A 21,804-nucleotide genomic window follows, 5' to 3' on the forward strand; every position below is an offset into this window, starting at 1 on the left:
TCCTGGTACCCCTTGTAAGATGAGGTCCCATTTTCAGTTAGAAAAAAATAAATATATACACATTAATAATTACATAGCAAAATAGGAAGTTGTCATCACTTCCCTTTTCTTCCATGTATTACCCCCAAGTACTTTAATTTATGTCCGTCTTCCCCTTCAACATGGCAATAACAGCAGATAAGAGAAGTATTTTTCATCATGATTACACTTTGTACTGACATACATGCACTAAGAGTACAGTCGAAATTCTGTCAATACAGTATTTCATACAGAGATGTCAGCTTGCTCTGCTGGCATCCTGAGCTTCATCAGAAGCTGCATGGCAGCAGTGAGCAGAGCGCTGAGCCTGAACCATGTGCCCTCTTAAGAAAGGTTCAAACCTGCTTGTGAAATGCTCTATAAATAGAGACTTAGTCAATGGGACTCCGCTCTGCTCTGCTCTACTTCGCTCTCCTCTCATTAATGCCATGATAACAGCCTGGTACCCGAGCAACATGCATGTGTGTACCACAGATTGCTTGTTTTCCCCAGAGGAGGAAGTGTGTGCAGATTAGAAGGGCAGGAAGGAGTGTTTGTTTGTTCTTTAAAACCACATTGCAGGCACAGTGAAAAAGAAGGTGCATTTGGAGCGGAAGGCAGTGCTGTTTTCTGACTTCCTGGAACATTTCATTCAGAAGTCTTAGGCCGTTTCTGGAAAAAGACACATTCTCCTCCCTTCTTCTCCCCTAAAGAAGCATTACCTTTATGTCCAGATTTCTCGCTATTAAAAAAGGTGAGAGTTTTTAACCGCTATCAGCCTCTTAACACTCCAGGAGTTGGTTTACATTTCCTGAGCCCAGCTCTGGTGCTACTGGAAAAGAATGGCTGTGAGGATCCCAGATCAAGCTGGCAGTGTATGTGAGTTATTGCAATATACTACCGAAAGGCTGGATTGGTTCAAAATGTTTTCCAGTGCCTTTGACAATTTTCCCTTTCCCCCCAAAATGGGAGGAAATGAACAGCTCTTCCCTTCAGGTCACTGAGCATGGGCCACGCTAGCCCGGGCAAAGGCAGCAGTCCTTCATCTATGGCTCACGAGCAGCCTGTTCCTCAGAAGGCCCTTTGATATTGCGTGTGGCCGCAGGGATGTAACAAGCTTATACTGCATTAAAGGAGACCAATGTCTCATGGTGCCAACAGCTTATTATTTGTTTCACCTCTGAGACATCAAAGGCACCTCTAACACTGCAAATCCAAGCGCCAGAATGAATTCTTACGGTTGCTGAAACAGAGTAATTTAAAAAAACTAAAGTGTCCTTCAAATACTGAGCTATTAAGTGATAGGTGAGCGGTTAAAAATAGAATATCCCATATGATTACACAAAAATAACAACATAATGACTCCTGAAATATAAAAGATCTGCCAAAGGTGGTGTTATAACCAATTTCTGTCTCTCTCTGAGGCATGCTCAACCGTTGCAGTTCTTTTTTACTCTGCTTCTATTTTGCTTAAAGTCACTCACTGAACACTTCATCTTAACTGTGTGTTAAAAGCATGTCGTTTGCCGTACAAAACTGACATGTATCACAAAGCTAATTCCCACCTATCGACAAATATCATTTGTAATGATATCTAATCAAATAGATGTATTTCATATGAGAAAATCAATTAATGTCTGAGAAAAATATCTGATGAATTTTAGATGATTAATACAATTCCAAAACCTGAGAGTAATTTCTCAATAACTTCTTCTCTAACTGAATGTTACTGTAGATGTTTTTTCTTCTCTTCAGTGTCATGCTGTAGTTCACTTTATCTTTCTCCTGCATTGGTCTTGCTTCAGCTGTGGCCAAGGAATAATTGAAGAGCAGTGTGAGACCATCAAAGCATTTTCCAGACCATACAATAGATGCTTTCTAGTCATTGTCCGCATTGAAATTATTTTCCTACATTGCCTGATCCTAACACCAACAGAGAAGTCTTATGTATTAACTGGCTTTTAGTAAAGAAAATACAGATTTTTCCAGGGATGTTCTTATAGCTTAAAGTACTGTGATGGACTGCATTGGTTGTTGCCTCCTTTGTCACCCTCAAGTTTATGTAGAAAGGCTACTTTTGTTTCCTGCAGACTTGTTGATCCCAGCCAATGGTGTGTTTCTGGGTTTTAAAAGACTACCTGACCCCATCACACATCCATTGCTAGCAATCACTGGCTCTAAAAACTGTGACCAATACCTACCTACCTACCTACCTACCTACCTACCTACCTACCTTTCCCTGTTATGTCTTAGATCAGTTGAAATTCCTATTAGTGTAATACAAATCACAAGTATGTCATCAGGTTCTCTGCGCAGACACTCAGCTACTGAATTTGTTGCCCAAGGATTTTATTACTGACCTACTCTGAATATCTGAAAAAAATGCTATATGCAGTTTTAAAATTGCAAACAAGTGAAGTGTCCGGCCTCCTTTGTATAGAAGTTGCCTGACAAACAAGAAAATTATGCTTAAATTTAAGTCAATAAGTTATTACTGGGTTTTTCCCTTTACTTTCAGTTTGATATGTTATTTCCCCCGCCCCCAGCGCTATATCCTGGCCTAAGCAATGGTGGCAGTGAATTTCAAACAGTTGCAACATCTCACTCAAGAAATGAGTGAACATCACATAAAGTGAGTGACTTACATCTAGAACCTACAGTTGAGTGTAGCATATCAGGTTTATCGAGTGTAAACAACAGATTTATGACGGAAACAGCAGACTGATGGAATGGGAATCATTGCATTGCATTGCATTGCACTTTAGAAAAGTAACGGACCACCTTCGTATGCATGCTCACTTTTGTGCTTCCCATGTTAAAGAGGACTTGTGCCTCTATAGTTCTACAATGAATCTTACAGAGATACCAGTTTCTTTTGTATCTCTGCCCTACATTTTCTAAGTGACTATAAAGATTTGCAAAAGCAGATCATAGACTTAGGTACCCAAATGCCATTGACTCTCCGGAGTCATTTACTGTAGAAAATGTGATGTGGTTCTTAAAACCCTTTTGAAATGCCATCCCTCTTTTTTTTTTTTTTTTTTATCTGTATGCAGGATTGTACTATCTCCTTCCTCACATTCTTTTTTTACTTCTAATATTGTCTCTGAATACAGGCTGTATGTATAATGGAGTCTATGTAGAGACACCCAATGTATTGTGAGTTATAAGTTGACTGGGCAGTTGTGGATTTACTGGGGGAGAAGAGAGTAGGACTAAGAGATGAAAACCCCTTCTTTCCACTTCTCTTATTTAGCACCAGCTAGTGCTCTGTGTCTACAAGTATTTTATATCCACATTCAGCTCTACACTGAACAACAGTTAGCTCTAATTTGAGCTACATTAGCATGATACTGGCCAATTAATTAGGTCAGGCCATAGTAATAGGATTGTGCAATTTCTACCCTGGAGGTAGTGGATGGCCTACCAGCTTGGAGTGCAAATGAGGGAACCATCTTATTGTCCCCTCCATCTAAGGAGAGATACCCAAAGTCCCCATCTTGGATGACTGCTCTAGTTGTATCATAATGCAAATGAATCCCTGTTGTATAAAACTTTATTATTATTATTTTTAATAGAAGTGGGATGTATTTTTCCTCTCTGTTGTTTTGCATTTCTCTCAAGGTTTGATCTTGGTTCAGTGATTCCACATAGTAGCTTGTGAATGGAATTTTTAACAAAAGTTAATTGATATGCTAATACTACACAGCATTTCCCGATGAAGTCACATAAATCAGTTTAGTGAATTATATATAAAGGACAGGGTTCCCTTCTCACTTCTACTACATTAATAATAACAGTAATAAAATTTGATCTTTGGCATTAATCTCCAAATTGACATCCATGCCAAACTAGCCAGATGCTGGAGGAAATTCCATATAGAGAAATCATACTGATTATACAGTTTATCTAAACCTTTATTTTACTAATGTTATGCAGGTTTTTTCCTGGATCGTGGTGAAATAACTGTGTGATTCCACAAAGCAGAAATCATCTGTCCTTCAAAAGAAAGGAAAATTATTATCAAAAGGGCCATTTCTGCCAAAAGGGAGTGTTTCCATTGCATTAGAGGAAAGCAAAACATGGACATAGAGTTTCCACCATTCTCTTTCAGTGTCATAGGGGAAGTAGGATAAAATGATGGGAGAGAAGCTTCTCTCCTCCAAATTTCCCCTCAAGAATATATGAGCTCATAATGGAAAACCAGACTGTCATCAAAAGATATTTTCACAATCTCTATGTTTTAATATTTAAAAATTCCTCTGATGGATCATAGCAAACTATCTCATCATGGAAGTTCCACACAGATGTGTCTGTGCTCCATAACTGGCTTCTAGGATTCTTGACATAACGCTTGGGTACCGTATTTCTCCATTTGACTTGTAACAATAACTAAGCTAAGGCAATTATGTAGGTTTTATGCATGTGTGTGCAAGCATACACTCTGAAAATGTGTATTTATTTATATTAATCATTAATTATTCATGTTTCAGAACTGAACAGGCATTTAAAGACTACCATCAGGTTGGGCAGATGTTTAACTATGAATTAATGACGTTACAGTCAAAGAAAAGCCATAATGCATGGTTGACATAAGCAAACAGGCAAGCTAAGAAGAGTTGTCAAAGGATTAGGTAACATGTATGTAAAGTTACTTGTGCCCTTATATATCTGTTCAGGGACTGAATGCAGCTCTCAAGTTTTCCTGGTCATTACTAGCTCACTGTTAAACTTGTGTGTTATCAAAGAAGTGAATTTGGGAAATTGGAAATTGTCTTAAATGGGAGCAAATTGTTGCCTAACCCTGATTCAGCCTGGGCTCTTTCTCATTTGTGAAAGGAGAGCTGCACGAAGTGCTTCCCAGAGGCTGCAGTTCGAACAGGCTGAGACTACAAGGGGGAAAGGGTGTCACTGTTCACTGACGCTTCCTCCCTGCCCTTGTGACAAGATTTCCCCTGGGAGGACAAGCAGATGAATGGGAATATGGTGCAGAGCCCAGGCTCCTTCTGACATGCGTTTCAAAGGTAGTCATGGACCAGGATCAGGAGGAGACATTTTTGTCACCTGGAACAGTTTGAATACCTTTCACCTGCCTGTGCGCCAGCTGCTTCGGGCACATCTTTTTTAACATGCTTTCTCAGACTGCCGTTTTCTCTTTCTGAACAGTGAAAAACAACAGCGGCAGAAGAAGTGTCTGTGTCTGTGTGGCCTATCTTTGGTAAAATGGCCTGGATAACAACAGCTGTCAAGATAGAAGTGGGAATATGAAAAGTCTATGTGAATGGAGGACACAAAACTGCCTGAGAAGACCTTTGTCCCAAATGATCATGTAAGAGGGCAAGACAAGCATCAGACAGATGCAGAGACAGAGCACGTGCTTGTAACCCACACATCCTCTCAATGTGTTTGTGCAAGACGGTGTGTATGTGTGGGAGGGGGAGATTAGAACTTTTTGGGATAAGTGAAGGGTGGACACGTACAGGTATCAATTAACTTTTTGGAAGTCCTGGCTTATCTGTTGTATTATTGATATGGATCTCAAATGAATAGTTCACTGGTTGCTGGTCAATTCTGTGTCATGCATGAATCCATAAACCACTGTGATCCAGATTCAGTATAAAGTATGGGACAGGAGCAGTTTTTCTCTGTGGCCAGAGCTGCCATTTCAAACCTGCTTCAGAAGCGGCACTCCTGGCCTGCAGCCCCCTCGCTCTGCTCCTGCCCAGCCCTGGCTGTGAGCTCTACCAAAGGAAAGTCTGGGGCTGGCGTCTGAGTAACAGGTTGGGTACACTGGACTCAGCAGGGACGTTGTTGGGCCCACCTGAGATTGAAATGCTCTACTTTTGTGTTTTGTCAGATGGGAGGGAGTTAAAGCTCAGCTGCCAAAGATGTATGTGATCCTACTGAAGCAGTGTTTCTTTGAAGAGGATGGCTAAGGAGAGCAAAGGATTCCACTGGCAATACTGTACGTTTTGTGTAAAGCTTTTGGCACAGTTAATCCAGAAACCTGAACCTACCCTCTTTCAAACTAGAGCATGCCACCCTCTCTCGGCTGTTTGCCTCCCAGATGTGTGACAATAAACAGGAACCCCATGCACTGGGAACTGCTGGGGTTCACGGTAAGTTTATCTCACTGCTAATTTGGGTTGTTCCTCCTTTTATTTTGTGTTCTTGCCGTATTTGGGGGCACCAAATACGCAATGTATTGCAGATGCTTATGTTGTTTCAGCTATGTGAAGGACTTCGAAAGACCATTGCGTATAGCAGAAGGGACAGGCAGCATCTTTTCGTTGCTGGATTACTACATTATAGCTTTGATCTCTGGGTTATGGGAGTACTCTGGTCGTCAAAAAGCACAAAGGATACGGTTGTGTCTCTTTATGAATTCCTAAAGCATGCCAAGTTGAATTTCAAGCCATTTCTTTTGCTTTTATAAGGAATGTGTTTCTTCTTGCTTATAACTTTTCAGTAATCTGATTCAGGTTTGGAACAGGGCTGGAAGAACAACTCAGTTTTGGTTTGCCTGACAAATAAAGTGAACTGTTTTCTATTATTTCACAAATAGAAAAAAAATCAATAGGAACTTTTTCCTCATTTTCAAAGTATGTGTTATGTATGAGGCTTTTCTTATGCTTGAGTACAACTCTAAAAGGAACATGAGTTTATAAAGAGAAAAGTGCAGGTTATATTTTAAAACTGCAACATAAAATATTGTGACAATCTCACTTTTTTATCTCTGAGCCATAACTAATTGTTTATTTTTTGGTTGATCTAAGTCTCAATTTTTAGAATAAATACAATTCTAAAGCAGCAATTAAAAATGAATTTTCCCTTAGCTTACTTCTGATTGATGTGGTAGCTGGGATTTTATTTTGTATAATTATCTCTTGCATGCTTACCAGGTAGGAATAGATTTAGTTTATTTAACTTTCTCTTTCTGTCTTCATAATATATTTCCCATCAGACAGTTTTGGAAGTTTATTTAGTCTGTATTTACTCTTCCTCAGATGATGAACAGGCAGTATGAGAGAGACAGAAAATCAGGCAGGAAAGGAAATGCCTCTGGCATACCATGAAGGTCATTGTAACAATCTTATAATCTCATTTCCTCTTTAAAGTTTACCTGGGAGTCCCAAACTTTTTTTTTTTTTTTTGCTTTAGCTCTGGCACTATGTAAAAAAGGAACTTAAGCCACGTGTTGCAATTCTGTGGTATTGCGGTGAAACGGAGCATCCCTTTCCTTTCGGAGTTTAGAAGTATTTATAAGGGAGCCAGCGCTTTGCTTCCTTCAGATCACAAAACCAACCTGCCTGGCAACTTCAGCTAACAGGCATCGCAGGAAGAGGTGAGAATTCCTTTCTTCTCTAACACTGGGGCAACACAAGTCTGGTACCAGCTGCTTCAGATGAAACTAATGAAAACTTAAAATTATTTATTTTATTTGAAAGTGTATTTAAATAGTTATCATGACATTTTTCTTGGGACAGTATTTATATGTTTATGTGCCTGAAGTTAAGCATATAATGTATGTATGTGTATAGCTTATATAGCTTATAGAATTGTTATCTGACTAACAGAACAGCTAATGTTATAAGGTAATAATCTTTTGTATCTTACCAATATTCATGTTGCTGGGGTGAGTGCATCAACAAATATGTTTTTATGGTGATACTATTCCCCGTTTTAAGAAACGTGCGACCCAATTGACTTGTCCCTGCCTTGAGCTGGGCTGATCCAGATGATGTCCAGAGGTCCTTTCTGACCGAAATTATTCTGTGATTCTCAGTGAAGGAATCTGTGCTGATTTACAACAGCTCATGCTCCAGATCACAGGGAACATATGATGTTGGTACACTCTCCTCATCTATGAAGTGCTCGGGCAACTGCACTGATTAGTGACGTTCAGAAACTGATTTTATTTCTGATTAATTTTTCAATAAAATTTTGAGATGGGGGGAGGGGATGTTCTCCCCCATCTCAAAAATGTAATAATTTTCCATGAAAATTGTTAGCTTTTTTCATCAAAAACCTGAATCGTGAAGCTTCTTCATAAAACCAGGGAAACTTTTCTATTTTCAAGGTTTCAATTTTGATGAAAAGTTGATACAGAAAAGATGTTTTATACCCTTCTCCTCCAAGTTTTAGTTGGTATTTCAGATATTGGTTTTATGAAGGGTAGTGATGAATGCCATGTTACAATGAAAGAAGTGAGCTTCTTTCAGAAAGTCACAAAATGTATTTTTCTTTCGCAAATTACGGATAGTCCTGCCTGCAGTAGGTAATCATCAGGAGCTAAGAATGTTTGCCTTTTAATGAGGCAATATACTGCTGACGGGCTGCCTGCTAGTATCTGGCTTTTCACTGAGGATCCTGTGTCTCTCTGAGTACAGAGGCAATGTGAGCTGGTTCCTCTCCTAGATACTCTCTCCGGATACTATACTTGTAGCTTCTGGTCCCATTAATAGCTGTGCTGTGCAGTGTATAAAATCAGATGGTATGCTTTCTTGGCATTGGTCCAGAGACAGCTGACTTCTAATCAAGATTAAGGACTGCTAATAATAGCAGGAGCTTCCAGTTAGTAATAGATTTGGTGCATTTAGAAATACACACATATTCTTCCTCCATAAACCCGAATGAAAACATTTCGTAGCACATGAGAAGAAATCAGGAGGACTACTCTCCTTTCTCTGAAAAAGACTGGTTTGGGAGGAAGAAAAGCCCAAACCACTTAATTTTGTGTTTTTCATGTGCATTCAGACTCCCACTGTAGTCAGAACAGACTTTGAAAGATATATTCACCGATCTCTTTTTCTAAGTCATACTCCTATTCATTTGGCTTAATCTCCAGTTGAAAAAGGTCTGAAAGTGTATCTAAATAACCATCATTAAAGTTTTTTATGCACTCAGTGACTACTACAATATTTGGCAAATATGTTTTGTGTTTCATGAAGAGCTCTAGCTTTATTTTGAATTCAGGACAAATATACATTTATTTGTTTTCTATACAGCTATACACTTACATATTCTCAAGTGAGATATATGTATATGTCTCAAATGAACAGAGCAACAATGATATATGTATCCAGCCATTTCTGCAAATACAGCTGTGGCACTGAATCCGGTAGGAATATTGCCTGAAATTGCTTGCAAAATTAGTTAGACTATGCAACTTCTGGTGGATAGGAGAACGAGAACCAGTTAGGCAAGTGTCAGTATTGATGACAGCTCTACACTGCATTATTGACACTGCTGTCACTTGTTCTCACAGAGATGGTGAAGACTACAGTCCAGCAGGTCCTTATTTTATTTGCAGTCCTTTGTTTTAATAGTACTATTGACATGCTTAAACCAAGGAATATAATTATAAGCTTTGTATGACTGGAATTTAATGTCTATTGATCCTTTAGTCCAATGCCTTGTTCATGCAACGAGCCTCGCTGGCATCAGCAGGACTTTTCTTGTGTGAAGAGTATTTAACTGAGGGACCTGGCAATGCTTCTGAGCCCCTGACCATCTGAGACCCATGCACACAACAATTTCCTCTAAGTTCCGTGATTTCTTCAGTAAACCGGTTTGTGGTGTGAATAACAAGCAGATCAAAATCTTGGCTTGAGCTCCAGTACAAACCTGATATTCGATTTTTATGTAGTCTAAGAGTTCTTAGAATGGGAGAATGTTTCTTAGTTCACCGGAGCTGACTGTCTTATTATTATCCTGTCCAGCATTGAGCTTGATTTCAGTACACACTTAACAATCCTCAATGAAGTTTAGTAATTTATTTTATCCCTACAGATGACTCACCTACTATTTGCCTTACTATCATTATTTTCCTTTGCTGCCCTTCTGGAAGCGCAGTGGAAACTGAAGGAAAATGGTAAGCAGTCTTCACTTACTGAGACCTACAGCTGACTGTAGGGCACAAGAGTATTTCAGAGTTATACTTGTGTCCACCAGCCCAGAATTTGTTGACCATAGTATCTTAGACCAAGGTTCCTCCTATTTCTTTGTGAATAACTAGCCAACTAATTGGCATTAATGAAAGAAATATTTAAAAGTCCTAAAATGTTGTATAACAGACATTCTCAATATTTGCATTAGGAACAGTCTTATTTCCTATTCCCCATTCTCTTGTTTCAGTTATGCAGTCTGGAAGCAGAAACAGTATCTTGTGACTTAAGTAACAGCCCACAAACAAACAAGTGAAGAATTAATTGTCAAAAAATATTTCACAGTAAAACCTAAAACCTAGAAATAGTTTATCCAACTTTTATGGTAAATAACTTAAATGTAAATATATTTGTAAAAATATAGGTTCAGTAATAAACAAATCTTCTGAATAACTTACCAGAAAATAACTTACCAGAAAATTGGGCTAAATTCAGATAATCGAATTTGCTGTTCTTATTCACCCAGTGTAGCTCCATAATCCAGTCTGTCTTCAATGTGATTAACCAAAAAGAAGGACCCTAATAAACACGAGAAAAGCATTCTGAATTTGATTGTGTTTTATTTGTAAAACGTAATTCAATTACTTTTCCCCATATCTTTACATTAAAAAATGATTTATCCTGTGGGTTCCATGAGTAATACCACGGTGCTGAAAACTGCAAATATATTTGCTGGTATTGAGAATAACCTTTGTGTTTGAAGCCTGTAAGATTTACCTTGCCTGTGCTTCAAATACCCATGAGCAGTTTGGTGAGCTTCCTAGAGTTGCGTGTTTTCTGCCATTTTAGATTCAGCAATTGACATTTACTTCTTGGTCTTTCTTCCTTGTGGTAAAGTCTTAAAGCTCTCATTCTGGTAGTTAAATGCTCTGGTGAAAAGGTCTTAGAGCTCACTGGAACTCTGCTTTCTTGAGCTGGGCGTTTGCTGTGGTGTTGGCACACTAAGAAACAAATGTTTGCCACTTCTTGCATGTAGAAGTCTCTGAAGGCACTGAACGTGGTTGGGGAGCCTGTGACAGCAGTAGTAGGTCTGAGCAATGACAGTTAAATTTGAGAACTAGTGCCGCACAGAAGCGTAGGTAAAGTTCTTCAGCCAACCACAGCAAAGAGACAAGAGAACATAATGTTTCTTTAATGGAATTGTTCCAAGTTATTTTGTTATGTGATGAGTCTTCTAATTTGGAAACACCAGCAGGGCACTTCAGAGTTACAAGGTGGCCTTTAGAAGACCACATCTCCCTGTCGCAGTCCACTTAGCTCTGCTGTAGCTCAGCAATCCCCCGTCTCTTAGTAATTGCTCCATTTGGACCTAGGTGATAGGAGTATAGATTGTTCCCCGCGGAAAATGGAAAACAGCATCAGCTACTGGCAAATACAAACCACTCACCCAGAGCTTTCGTCCCATCCCACTGCGCACTCACAGACCTTTGACACTGAAGAGGGCAAAGCATCATAACTTGGCACCATAGCAAAGCACCATAATCGGGAGTGGTTTTATGTGCCATTCCATGAGCAAAGGCCACAGGCCACGTGCAGGAGGAATACCTGGGATCGATCAGTGTGTCCTGGCATCCTCACCTTTAAAACAAAGGTACCTGCTTACTTCCCATGGTTATGAACCACTATAAGATCCTCTGGGAACATGGGAAAAAAATAATTTCTTCCACTAAAATGTCATCCCTATTGATCAGCAGGTTATACATGCACTGTAAATTAAGTAGAACCTCTTCTTGTAGTAAAGATTTCCAAGTGATGGTGAAGCCTTGGGAAAGAAAGCCAGAGATTTGTTAGCAGTTTTCCTGGAGAGTAGAGCTGAAAAAAAGGGCTCAGTTCAATCTTCACACTGTTAAGTATGAGTAGCTGCTAACATGTCTTTCTCTGCAATGTCCAGTGTACGTCATAGAATCAGAGTGGGATGATGAGACACCACCTAAAAGAGTGGAGCTCACCTGTAACACGTCTGAAGAAGCACTGCCAGTTTACTGGAAAAAGGACACCGAACTGAAAGGAACTGGAAAGACTCTGATTGCTGAAGTGAAAGAGTTCCCAGATGCTGGCAACTACACCTGTCTGACAGCTAATACCCATGAAATTGTCAGCTATGATTTCTTCCTCATAACTAAAATAGACTCCAATGGGCAAATGATAAGGTCAATTCTGAAAAGCTTTAAAGGTACGGTCATAAAATGATGTGATGCATCTTGCTCAGCTTTGTGCATTGGAGCTTCATAAGGACCAGAGGGAGCTCCCTGGAAAAACACATGAGTAATATCCACTTTAAAATGGATCCTCTTCAAATGCTTTACTGCTTATGGTGCAGCTGATGAGCAGCACAGGAATCAGTTGCCGTGGGATTAATTTAGGACTCTTTAGACCTATAGGATGGAGTGATGGTAGGAATGATTAGATACAGGATAACATCAATACCACACCACTGCTTTTTGATGGGTGAGCAATTGACTTACTTTGCCTCCATCTCACAGACCTAGCACTCAGGAGAGGCTTTGCAAAACCAGAGCTACGTGATTTGACAGAACCAGGGACTGACCTAGATTTTAAGTGCTGTTGTTTAGGCTTCTCCATTCGCAATTAACCCACTGAGACAGGCCTGTGATGTTCTGCATTTTCTGCATGAAACTTACTCATTTGTCTCTCATACTGCAGTCCCTCACTGTAGTGCCAGGACCTTACGAATTTCCGAGGCTTTTTCTCTGGCTCCTGGACCCACATATCAGATGCAGTAAGCTGGTCTGCCAGTCAGCTACACCCAGGATACAATATAGAGTTGTTGAGAGTCTGCAGTGCTGGGCAGCAGAAACGAAACACGTGCCTATACTGAGGCTTCATTCGCTTCTCACACTGGAAACATTCCCATCCAGTGCCCCAGTGTGTGAAGACGTGGGATTATCCACTGTGTGCGCTGTCATGCGCAGGGTAACAAATACAGAGGTTTGCAAACTGAATAGCTGCAATGTTTCTTTGTGAAAGAAAAATGGATGTGTGGATAAATCTCTTACAGCTATCTGCAAGAGCTTGGGTATGCTCTAGCTCCTGTCAATAGCCACGTAGATGTGGTTAACGTGGTGCCATGTAAACCAGCCTTCAGCCACTAACTGTGGTTATATGGCTTTTTAACTACAGGTGGATGCCCAAGGGGCAGTGTGAGACTGTGTCTGCCTATGGACCCACCACCTGCCAAAGTAGATGGGAGTCTGTTGAATTACTGTTTTCTCTCTGCTTTGACCATTTTGGCAAAAAGAGTAAATAAATCATGTTTTCTTTCTTTTTCCATCTAGAGCCAAACAGGACATTTTTAAAATGTGAAGCAAAGAACTACTCTGGAATTTTCATATGTTCATGGATGACAGAAAATGAGAGTCCAAATGTGAAGTTCACAATCAGAAGTCTAAAAGGGTAAAAGCTTGTACTTTCCTTAACAAGCTCATAGTAAGGCCAGAAGAGCCCTTTGTGTTACTCTGTGTAGGAGATCCTGGATTTTAGGCTATTGAGGACATGTAGAAGGCAAGGAATCCCACTTCCAGAGTCTGAACATCTGCAAAATGTTTTGAGCCATCACTGGGAGTAACTTAACTAATAAGGGCATGGAAGTTGCTCAGAAATTAATAAAAAGACTTGAAAATGGAACAACCCCCACTGGACTGTTACAGCTGCTACAGTACAGCCACAGAATCACTTAAGCAATAGCAAAAAAACATCATGCAGGGGAGAGGGAGGAAGTTGAGCCAAAAGCAGAAACAATCACAGTACCGAGTCCCTTCGCAGCAGGTCCAGTGAAATTAAGGCAGTGGGAGGGTGCACCCACTGCAAAAGCCACATGTCCACTGACAAGTCTCTGTTGAGGAACGCTGCAGAAACCTGCGAGGGAACTATGTGAGGGGAACCTTGTGGGGATTTCCTACCTCCCACTACTCTTGGGGTTTCTCCAAAACACGGAGTGCTTGACCAAAGGTCACTTCAGTTTGTTAAAGAAGAAATAACTGCAGTGTTCTGTTTTGCTGAATGCAAAAAATAGAACCAGATTCAGGTAGTACTTTATAGATGGCTTATTTTATTTATTCCCTAATGGATGCATTTTAACCTTCCTTATTTATTCCAGCAAGGTTTTGGAAAGGGCTAAGGAATAAAGTAAGATACTAGAACTTGTAATGGGACAGTGGTAATAAGAAATTATATATCCTGGTTTAGGTTTAAGCACTAATTCCTTCTGCTAAGGCAGAGGGGCTTTTGTTATTTTACATTAATATGTATACAGCACTGAAAATGTAAGAACTCCCACTGAACTGTTTCTGCAGCTGTTGAAGTGCAGACATAAAATGATACAGGCACCATTAAAACATTACCTTACCAAATACATGTTATTATGGCATCAAATTCTCAGAACAAACCAGCATTTCCAGTACTTTTCTCTGTTCTGTATTCAGCTCTCAAGGAGACGTAACCTGCAGCAGCCCTGTAGCTCACACTGATAAATCAGTGACAGAATACACAGCCCAGTGCCAGAAAGAAAACTACTGTCCATTTGCTGAAGAGCATCAGCCAATTGAGATGTTCCTGGAGGTCATTGACGAAGTGGAATATGAGAACTACACTAGCAGCTTCTTCATCAGAGATATCGGTGAGTAGACCAGGAATCATGGTTAATTCTTAGCTTTATTCTTGCTACTGATAGTGGAACTAACAACGGCAGCTGATCAAACCAAGCTTGGGAATCCCTGCCCTGTTCTACTGTAAATCTGTATCAAGCCCCCAGTTACTGGAACAGGGGAAAACAAATCATAGCAACAGTCCGGAAGAGGATGAGGAAGTCAAGAAGCAACATCTCCCTACTTGTGACCTCCAACCCTCTCACCCCCACATCTCCCAGAAGTTTCTGTAGCCTTCTCTATGGACATGTTTTGGAAAGGGTATGTGGGAGAAGTCAGAGAATAACCAATAGCCCAGCAGGCTCCTCTCTGAGAACTGCAGACTTAATCAGGTGATGGTTAAAGCTAGGTATGCTTCCCTCCTGATCCATTCTTACAGATGGGCATCCAGGGCAGGTTAATAAAAACCGACAGGAAATAAGAGGACCAGCTGTGACCACGATGCCATAGGCACAGGAAAATGAAGCAGCATCTTAAAGAAACAGATGTTTTGCTGAATGCCCTAATGGTCAGCAGGGGTTGAAGATATTCCTCTGTGTCCAACAGAGCCCTCTGCAACCCTCCAGGCAAAAAAAAAAAAAAGAAGGCTCTTACCCAGAGAGACTCTGGGAGTGTGCTTAATTTTCCATAAGAAGCACACAAGGCAGTTCTTGTACATTATGCCTACTCCTCTCTTAATCTCATGGAGTGTCCCAAAGCCGATCCCTATAAAGCTATCAACAGTAGTACACGAACATCTGATATTATGCTGCTAATGTGAATTAATTCCTTCTATATTTTCTCCTGCAGTAAAGCCTGACCCACCCCAATGTCAGTATGTGGCCACAAATGGAACAGTGACCTGGACATATCCCGGAACATGGAGCACACCAAAGTCCTACTTCCCTTTGACTTTCAGGGTCAAAGTTGAAAGTACAAAGAAACACAAAAGCCAGGTAGAGATACAACATTTGAAACACAATTTTCTTGCTTGAAGAATATAATAATATATATATAATTATATAAAATAATGTAAGCTTAGTATGCAAGAATCATGGACTAAAATTTTTAAAAAGAAAAAAGGATGCTGAGACCCAAATGTGGTGAGGTTCTGTCTTGGCAGAATCAGACCTCCTTCCCAGTCCTATGAGCAGTAAGATCCAAACACACTCTGGGGTGGATGCAACCCTTATGTAACTGGGGAGATAAAATCGTGCCCAGCATTGCATAGCTGCGCTAGCGTGAGAAATGTATTTACTAATTCATTAGTAGGCTGTGTGGGTCCTAATGTGGGAAAATCCCAATTTCCAAATCAAGAAGTCTAGGATCTGTTGCACTGATTTCCTTGTGTGTTGTTTGTACCTGGGTAGCTCAAACTTTATAGGTGAATTGGCAAATAAGGAATCAGTGACTCATTTGGTAGCATTTCTGTGGAGACTGGTGAAGACTACAGTCTTTGCCACTCACTTTCCAGTTACTAGTTAATTGTTAACTAAACACTGCTACTCTGTGTTAGCTTTAAATCACAAAATGGTTTTGCTTCCTTTGCTAATGCTCATGGATACACTAAAGAGTACACAACAGTAGTATGGCAATTTGCCTAAGTTGCCACAGAAATCAGCAGCAGAACTGGAAAAGAAATACACAAACCAGTTTCCTACAGTGCAGGTCCTTAACTGCAATGCTGCTATTCCTTGGTCCAGCGATCAGAAAAGTAAACAAATGTAATGATCGTTCCAGTTTGTCAACTGATTAAACAAAGACGCTAGAGGATGTCTTTTTCTATGTGAAAAAAAAAAAAAAAAAAGCGAGCCCGTACCAGCAGATGGGGCCATTCTCCTAGTGCTGACTCCTTGATTTTAGCAGAGTTCTTTTGTGCAAGCCATTAGGTAGAGAAACCTGCGAGTCTACCGAGTGTTTCTTGTATCCGCCACAAGTCCTCGGTGGAAATTTCAATGATACTGAAAAGCAGCAACTTCTGTCTTTTAGGGTCCCACTCTGGGAGAAGAAGAAAAGAGAGAAAAACCCACACAAACAAATAAACCCTTTGTTTTAATGACTGTTTCGGTGTGGGGGTTGGATCACTTTACAACACTAACTTCAGTGGAAAGTGGGCTTTTTAGTTTGTTTCTACTGAGGCTCAAGTTCTCATAAGTCCTCATGACTTTGGTATCTGTGGGTGAAGATTGGTGCCTCTGACACAACAGACTACTAGTGGGATTTTGGAGTTACACATGCTCGTTGCAATCTCTCTGGCACTTTACAGTATGTTCTGCTTGACCTTTACAATCGGCTGATGGAGCTGTGCCCTGTTCATAGGTCTACGATGCTGATGAGCAGTCTATTCAGATTCCAATGATTGGGCCAAAAGACAAGATCTTTGTGCAGGCCAGGGATCGCTATTACAACTCATCCTGGAGTGAGTGGTCTTCACGTTGCAGGTAAGACTTCTGAACTTTCTACTGGAGGAACAGGGATGATTCCTTACCTAGGAGAGTAAGCAGTCTATGAACTTATTGTGCTACTTAAATACTCATTTATTTCACATTTCCTCATAACCTTTTTTGTCTCCTGAACATTTTTTTCATGAAATATCTGTAAAAGAATAAACATGTAAATGTATTGGGCTGTCTAAACAAAAAACTAAAATTGAGGAAACAATTAGAATCCATTTAAATCAGAGAGAAAACAATGCATGTAAGTTCATGGACATGAGTAGGGTTCTACCTAACTGGGCAATTACAAAGTATTCTTGAAGAAATATCTGGCTGTTGCTAGTGTAAGCCATGCTGAATTTTATCCTTTCTGTTCATTGATAGCTTATGAATCAATGTTGAGCATCCAAATACAGCAGACAATCCCTATACAGCCAAGTTTTACCAGTAAAATGAGAAAGGGATTGAGAGAGAGAGAAAGAAGAGATATTTGCTATTACAGAGAGAAGCTTTTAGCAGCTTCTGCTAGTCCTAGGGATGGCTGTTTTCTTTTTCTGTGAATTGATTAGCATTCTCTGACAACTCTAAATTACTCTCAGCATAGCTTTCCAGGTCAGAACATAATTTTAAATATGGAAACAGCCTCCTTCAGATCAACACCAAAAAGAATTATGTAGATTTTTTAATCTTCTTCCGCTCTTGTGTTTTGTAATTTTGGAGTGGTTTTTTTTCAATTAGGTGTAGATGCAAATTGCTCTGACCCCCAGGTTTCCTGAGTCATACTGTTGAAAAGTTATACATTTGTAGCCCAATTGAAACACTTGAAATGAGATCACACTGTTCTGTGGACTCAGTCTTCATCAGTACAGAGGCATTTAGAGGTACCAATGGGAACTGAGGGAAATTTCCAAAAGGGCCATAGCTAGACAGGTGCCTAACTGTCATCAGTTTTAGCTGAATCCTGATCTCCATCAGACACAGGAACTTCTGAGCCTTGCATTATGTGGTCCTGAGTCCGTTAGAGAAATTAAGTGGTAGCATTTCACCAGGTGGCTCAGACCAGAAAAGCTTTATTGAGAAATGGACTAAAAATCTAGGTCTGAGGTAAATAAAGATAATTCTTATGTAAATTTCCTTTCTCTTATTTTACAGATAACCAGTCAGAAATTCTAGGAGAATGGTGCAATGCTCTTAAAGAAAGCAAAGAATGAATTAGCACAAGAACATAAGCATAATTAGAAGAAAAATATGCATTTGAGATTATTAAGAAGCCATACTGTATTTTTTTTGTAATAGATTAATATGATCCTGATTTTAGCAGCTCTTTTAAATTCCCCCAATTTGAGTAACACCTTTAGCATACATCATGTTATATTAACATGTATTTTGATACATTGCTGTCAGCTATTATTGTAGGCTCTGCATATTATTTATTGCTTTTATTTATTTATTTATTTATTTATTAGTATTTATTTACTTGACATGACTTGCAATGCCAGACGATGGCAGTTGCTATTTAAACTGTTTCATGTGTTAATTTATTTGGAAAGTAACTTACTGAAAGAACTGCTTCAGTGTTCCATTATTTAACTGTTTTATAATTTATTTATTTATTTATTTGTTTTCACTTTGTTGAAATGTGTCAGCATAGAAAGCCCTGGCTGCATGAAGCAGCTATGCATCGTGTATCAGGGCCATCCTCATTGTCCAATCTGATTGCAGATGTTTTAGTAAAAGAAGGAATTGCAAGTTCAGAGTCCTAGAAATGTTAGCTGCTGCATTGTCAGCTGTCTGTGCTTACATCATGTTGATGCTCAGCTGGTGAACGCTGCAAATGGTTGTTGCGTGAGGGATCAACCCCTCCCAAAGCCCTACGCTTGCAGCTGAACCCAAGCTGCAGTGGAAGCAATGGGAGTGCTGGCGTGGAGGCAACTTGGTTGAAAGAGTCCTGTTGCCCCCTCTCATCGACATGAAAGGAAATGGGAACCAGTAGCGGAATATAACACCTCCTAAACACAACTCCCTCTCTTTCATGCCTGTGACCTTTAGAGGCCCTTTATTCAGAGACCTGTGTGTACCCAGTGCATCTCTTGCAGTGGAGTTTTCTGACAGTAAAATTAATTCAGACCTGCCGTGCCACAGGCAAAACCACAGGGCACAAGTAGTCAGGAATCTGCAACCTAAACCAAGGCAGCTTAAATTATTTAGAAGTTTAACTGCAGTGTATCTGATATTTCAGAAAGCAATTGGTAACTGGTTTTCTATGTGAATGTTAAGCATCTAATTAGAGTTTTAGAATACATATTTTTATAGTTCATTTTGAAAGCATTTCCCTAGTATTGCAACATGTGCTAGGTATCTTCTCAGAACCTTAGGAAAAAACCCTCAAGTCCTGGTTCTGAACTGCTTACAGTGTAAGTTCCCGGGTCTGGAAAGAAGCAGAAGCATGTGTTGAAGCCTGTATATTTTTATCAAACCACTTAAACCCTGACTTTCAGGAGGACAAAATACATTAAAATATGTTTAAGGATTTAGGGCTTAATCCCTGACAAAGGATCACTGAAATTAAAGAAAGACTTCCATTGTGACCGTGCTTCCTTTTTTTCCGGTCTTAGACATGGCTGGCAATTTAAGGTATTTAAACATTGAAATGTGGGAAGTATCTGATATTTCAGAAAACTGTTGATAATCTAGCTACAAGTGCTGTTAGTGTTTATTAATATTAAGTGTATGCATCTTATTTTTGCTATAAATGCAAATTACTGTGCTTGTTTTACAAGGGAACTAATAATAAATACACCTGAAAACAAGAAAATTCGGTTTACTTGTGATCTTTTAAGAAGAATGGTTAATATCACTCTTCACTTTCCTACGAGAACATTACACACTACTTCTGAGGCAACATCTGTAGGGAGAAGTAATGTTACTGATTAATGCTACCAGGTTCATGACCTGTAAAGCTGTACAGGACAACACAGAAAAGTGATGTCTGTTAGTCAGCAGTCTCCTCTAAACCCTCTTCTGCAGGCTAAGAAGTTACTGTTTCTTTTGCAGTCTAAGAGTACATTGAAGTTCCATGGCCTTTGTGGTCAGGAGGTTTGCAACTGAAACCAGGCTGACATATATCTTGAGGTCTTTGAGGTTTCTCTCTAATACTGTTGGTACAGTGTTCAGAATTGGTAGGACTTTCCTGTTCATCAGATATCTGGGTTGGAACCCTGGCACCGTTGAAACCAATCATTGAAACCTCTCATTAACTTGGATTCAGCCTAGTTTTCACTCTCAGAAATACTCAGGCTAAATTTACAAGTATCCTGACAAGGGCTATGTTGATCTATTACCTTTAGAGGAATATGCCTTTCTGTGCCATGATCCTGTAAGATGAGTTAAGCCTCCCTACAGGAAGCTTTTCTGGCATAGATGATGAGGTAACGAGGAACCAGTAGTGAGGAAAGTCATTGTCTAAGATTCTTCAGAAAAATAACAAAGCACAGCTTGAAACTGCCCCTCTTTCTGCAGAAATCAAGTTAATTGTAAGACGGCTGCTCTCTAAGACATAAAGTTGGCTTCAGTCCTTGATTATCCATTTCCTGGGCCTTATATGGATCCAGTGCCTCTGAATATCTTCTCCAGAAATTGCTAGCCAGTCTCCCATCTCTGAGGAACTCTCTAGACTGCACCAAAAGGTGTTAATGTTACAGCACAAATATTCACTAGGGTGGCTCCATACATTTCCTAACATACTCCATCCAGTCAAGAAAATAATAGTTGATGTGTCAGTTAATCTTCGTACTTCTCTTTCTTAATTCCTCTTCTTGTTGCACTGCAGATAATCTGGAAACCTTCTTATAAATGTCACAATGCATATACTCAATCAGGCTGCACAATGTACAAAATTGCCCCTAAAAAAACTTTAGATTGCAAAATCAAAGCTTTTGAAATAAAATAATGATAGAATTAAGTTTATTCCCGAGGCTCGATGATATGACAGTCGTTAATTACATAGTCACATAATAGGTCTTCTACTGGACCCCTGTCTTACTCAGTGACCCACCATTCTCTGGGAAGGGGCAGATCCTCCAGCTTTCCATTCATACTCATCATTCAACATGTGGCTTTGGGTTTTGCCTACCACACCTCCCTAAATCTGCACCGAACAGAGACTGACTAATTCCCTCCAGGGCTTTTTGTGGGTGCTCCTCATCCTAAAGAATGCTTTACAAATAGTTGGTGTACTTAATGAGGCACTAAGAGCTTGCAGAGGGAGCTTGCTATCCTCTAAGTGCTTCAGCCATTAGAACGGGGCAAGCAGGCACTTGCTAACAGCAAAAGGGGGGGGGAAAAAGGCTTATATACTTCCGGCTTCTGTGAGAGAGCACATATTAGATTTCAGGTCCAAATGTTTCATATCCACCCCTCCTTCCAAGCTGACCTTCATCTTTTCCCAATTCTTCATAAGTTGTAGCTTCTCTTTTATTAAAGTTACACTTTCAATAGAGGCAAAACCAATATATGTCCTCTAACCTTGTTCTGAGACATGAAAAAAACTAAGAAACCTTTCCTCAAATATTTCCGTTTCACTGACTTCAGTGTGACAGAACTTCAAAGTGCTAAACACGGAAATGACATCTTAAAATACAAAATAGAAAGCAATTTAAAATAAATCCTATTCAATGCTCACTGTCCAATTCATTCAGTGCTAAGTGTTAAGCTGTTAATGCCTGTTTTGCATATATGTGTGAAGATTCAAGTCATTCAGAA

At 39.8% G+C, this 21,804-nt stretch overlaps 1 protein-coding gene across 1 annotated transcript; it reads left to right on the forward strand.

The window, feature by feature from the left end:
* Positions 1 to 9,810: 9,810 nt before the first annotated feature.
* IL12B (interleukin 12B) lies at positions 9,811 to 17,053 on the forward strand (the record flags this gene model as incomplete). Its single annotated transcript, XM_082489764.1, has 6 exons — positions 9,811 to 9,892; positions 11,857 to 12,138; positions 13,262 to 13,379; positions 14,408 to 14,601; positions 15,419 to 15,564; positions 16,928 to 17,053. 6 exons carry the CDS (start codon positions 9,811 to 9,813, stop codon positions 17,051 to 17,053), a joined length of 948 nt encoding a protein of 315 aa, XP_082345890.1.
* Positions 17,054 to 21,804: the final 4,751 nt, after the last annotated feature.

The sequence above is a fragment of the Vanellus vanellus genome (genome assembly GCF_965231255.1).
Source record: "Vanellus vanellus genome assembly, chromosome: 13".
NCBI lineage: Eukaryota > Metazoa > Chordata > Aves > Charadriiformes > Charadriidae > Vanellus > Vanellus vanellus.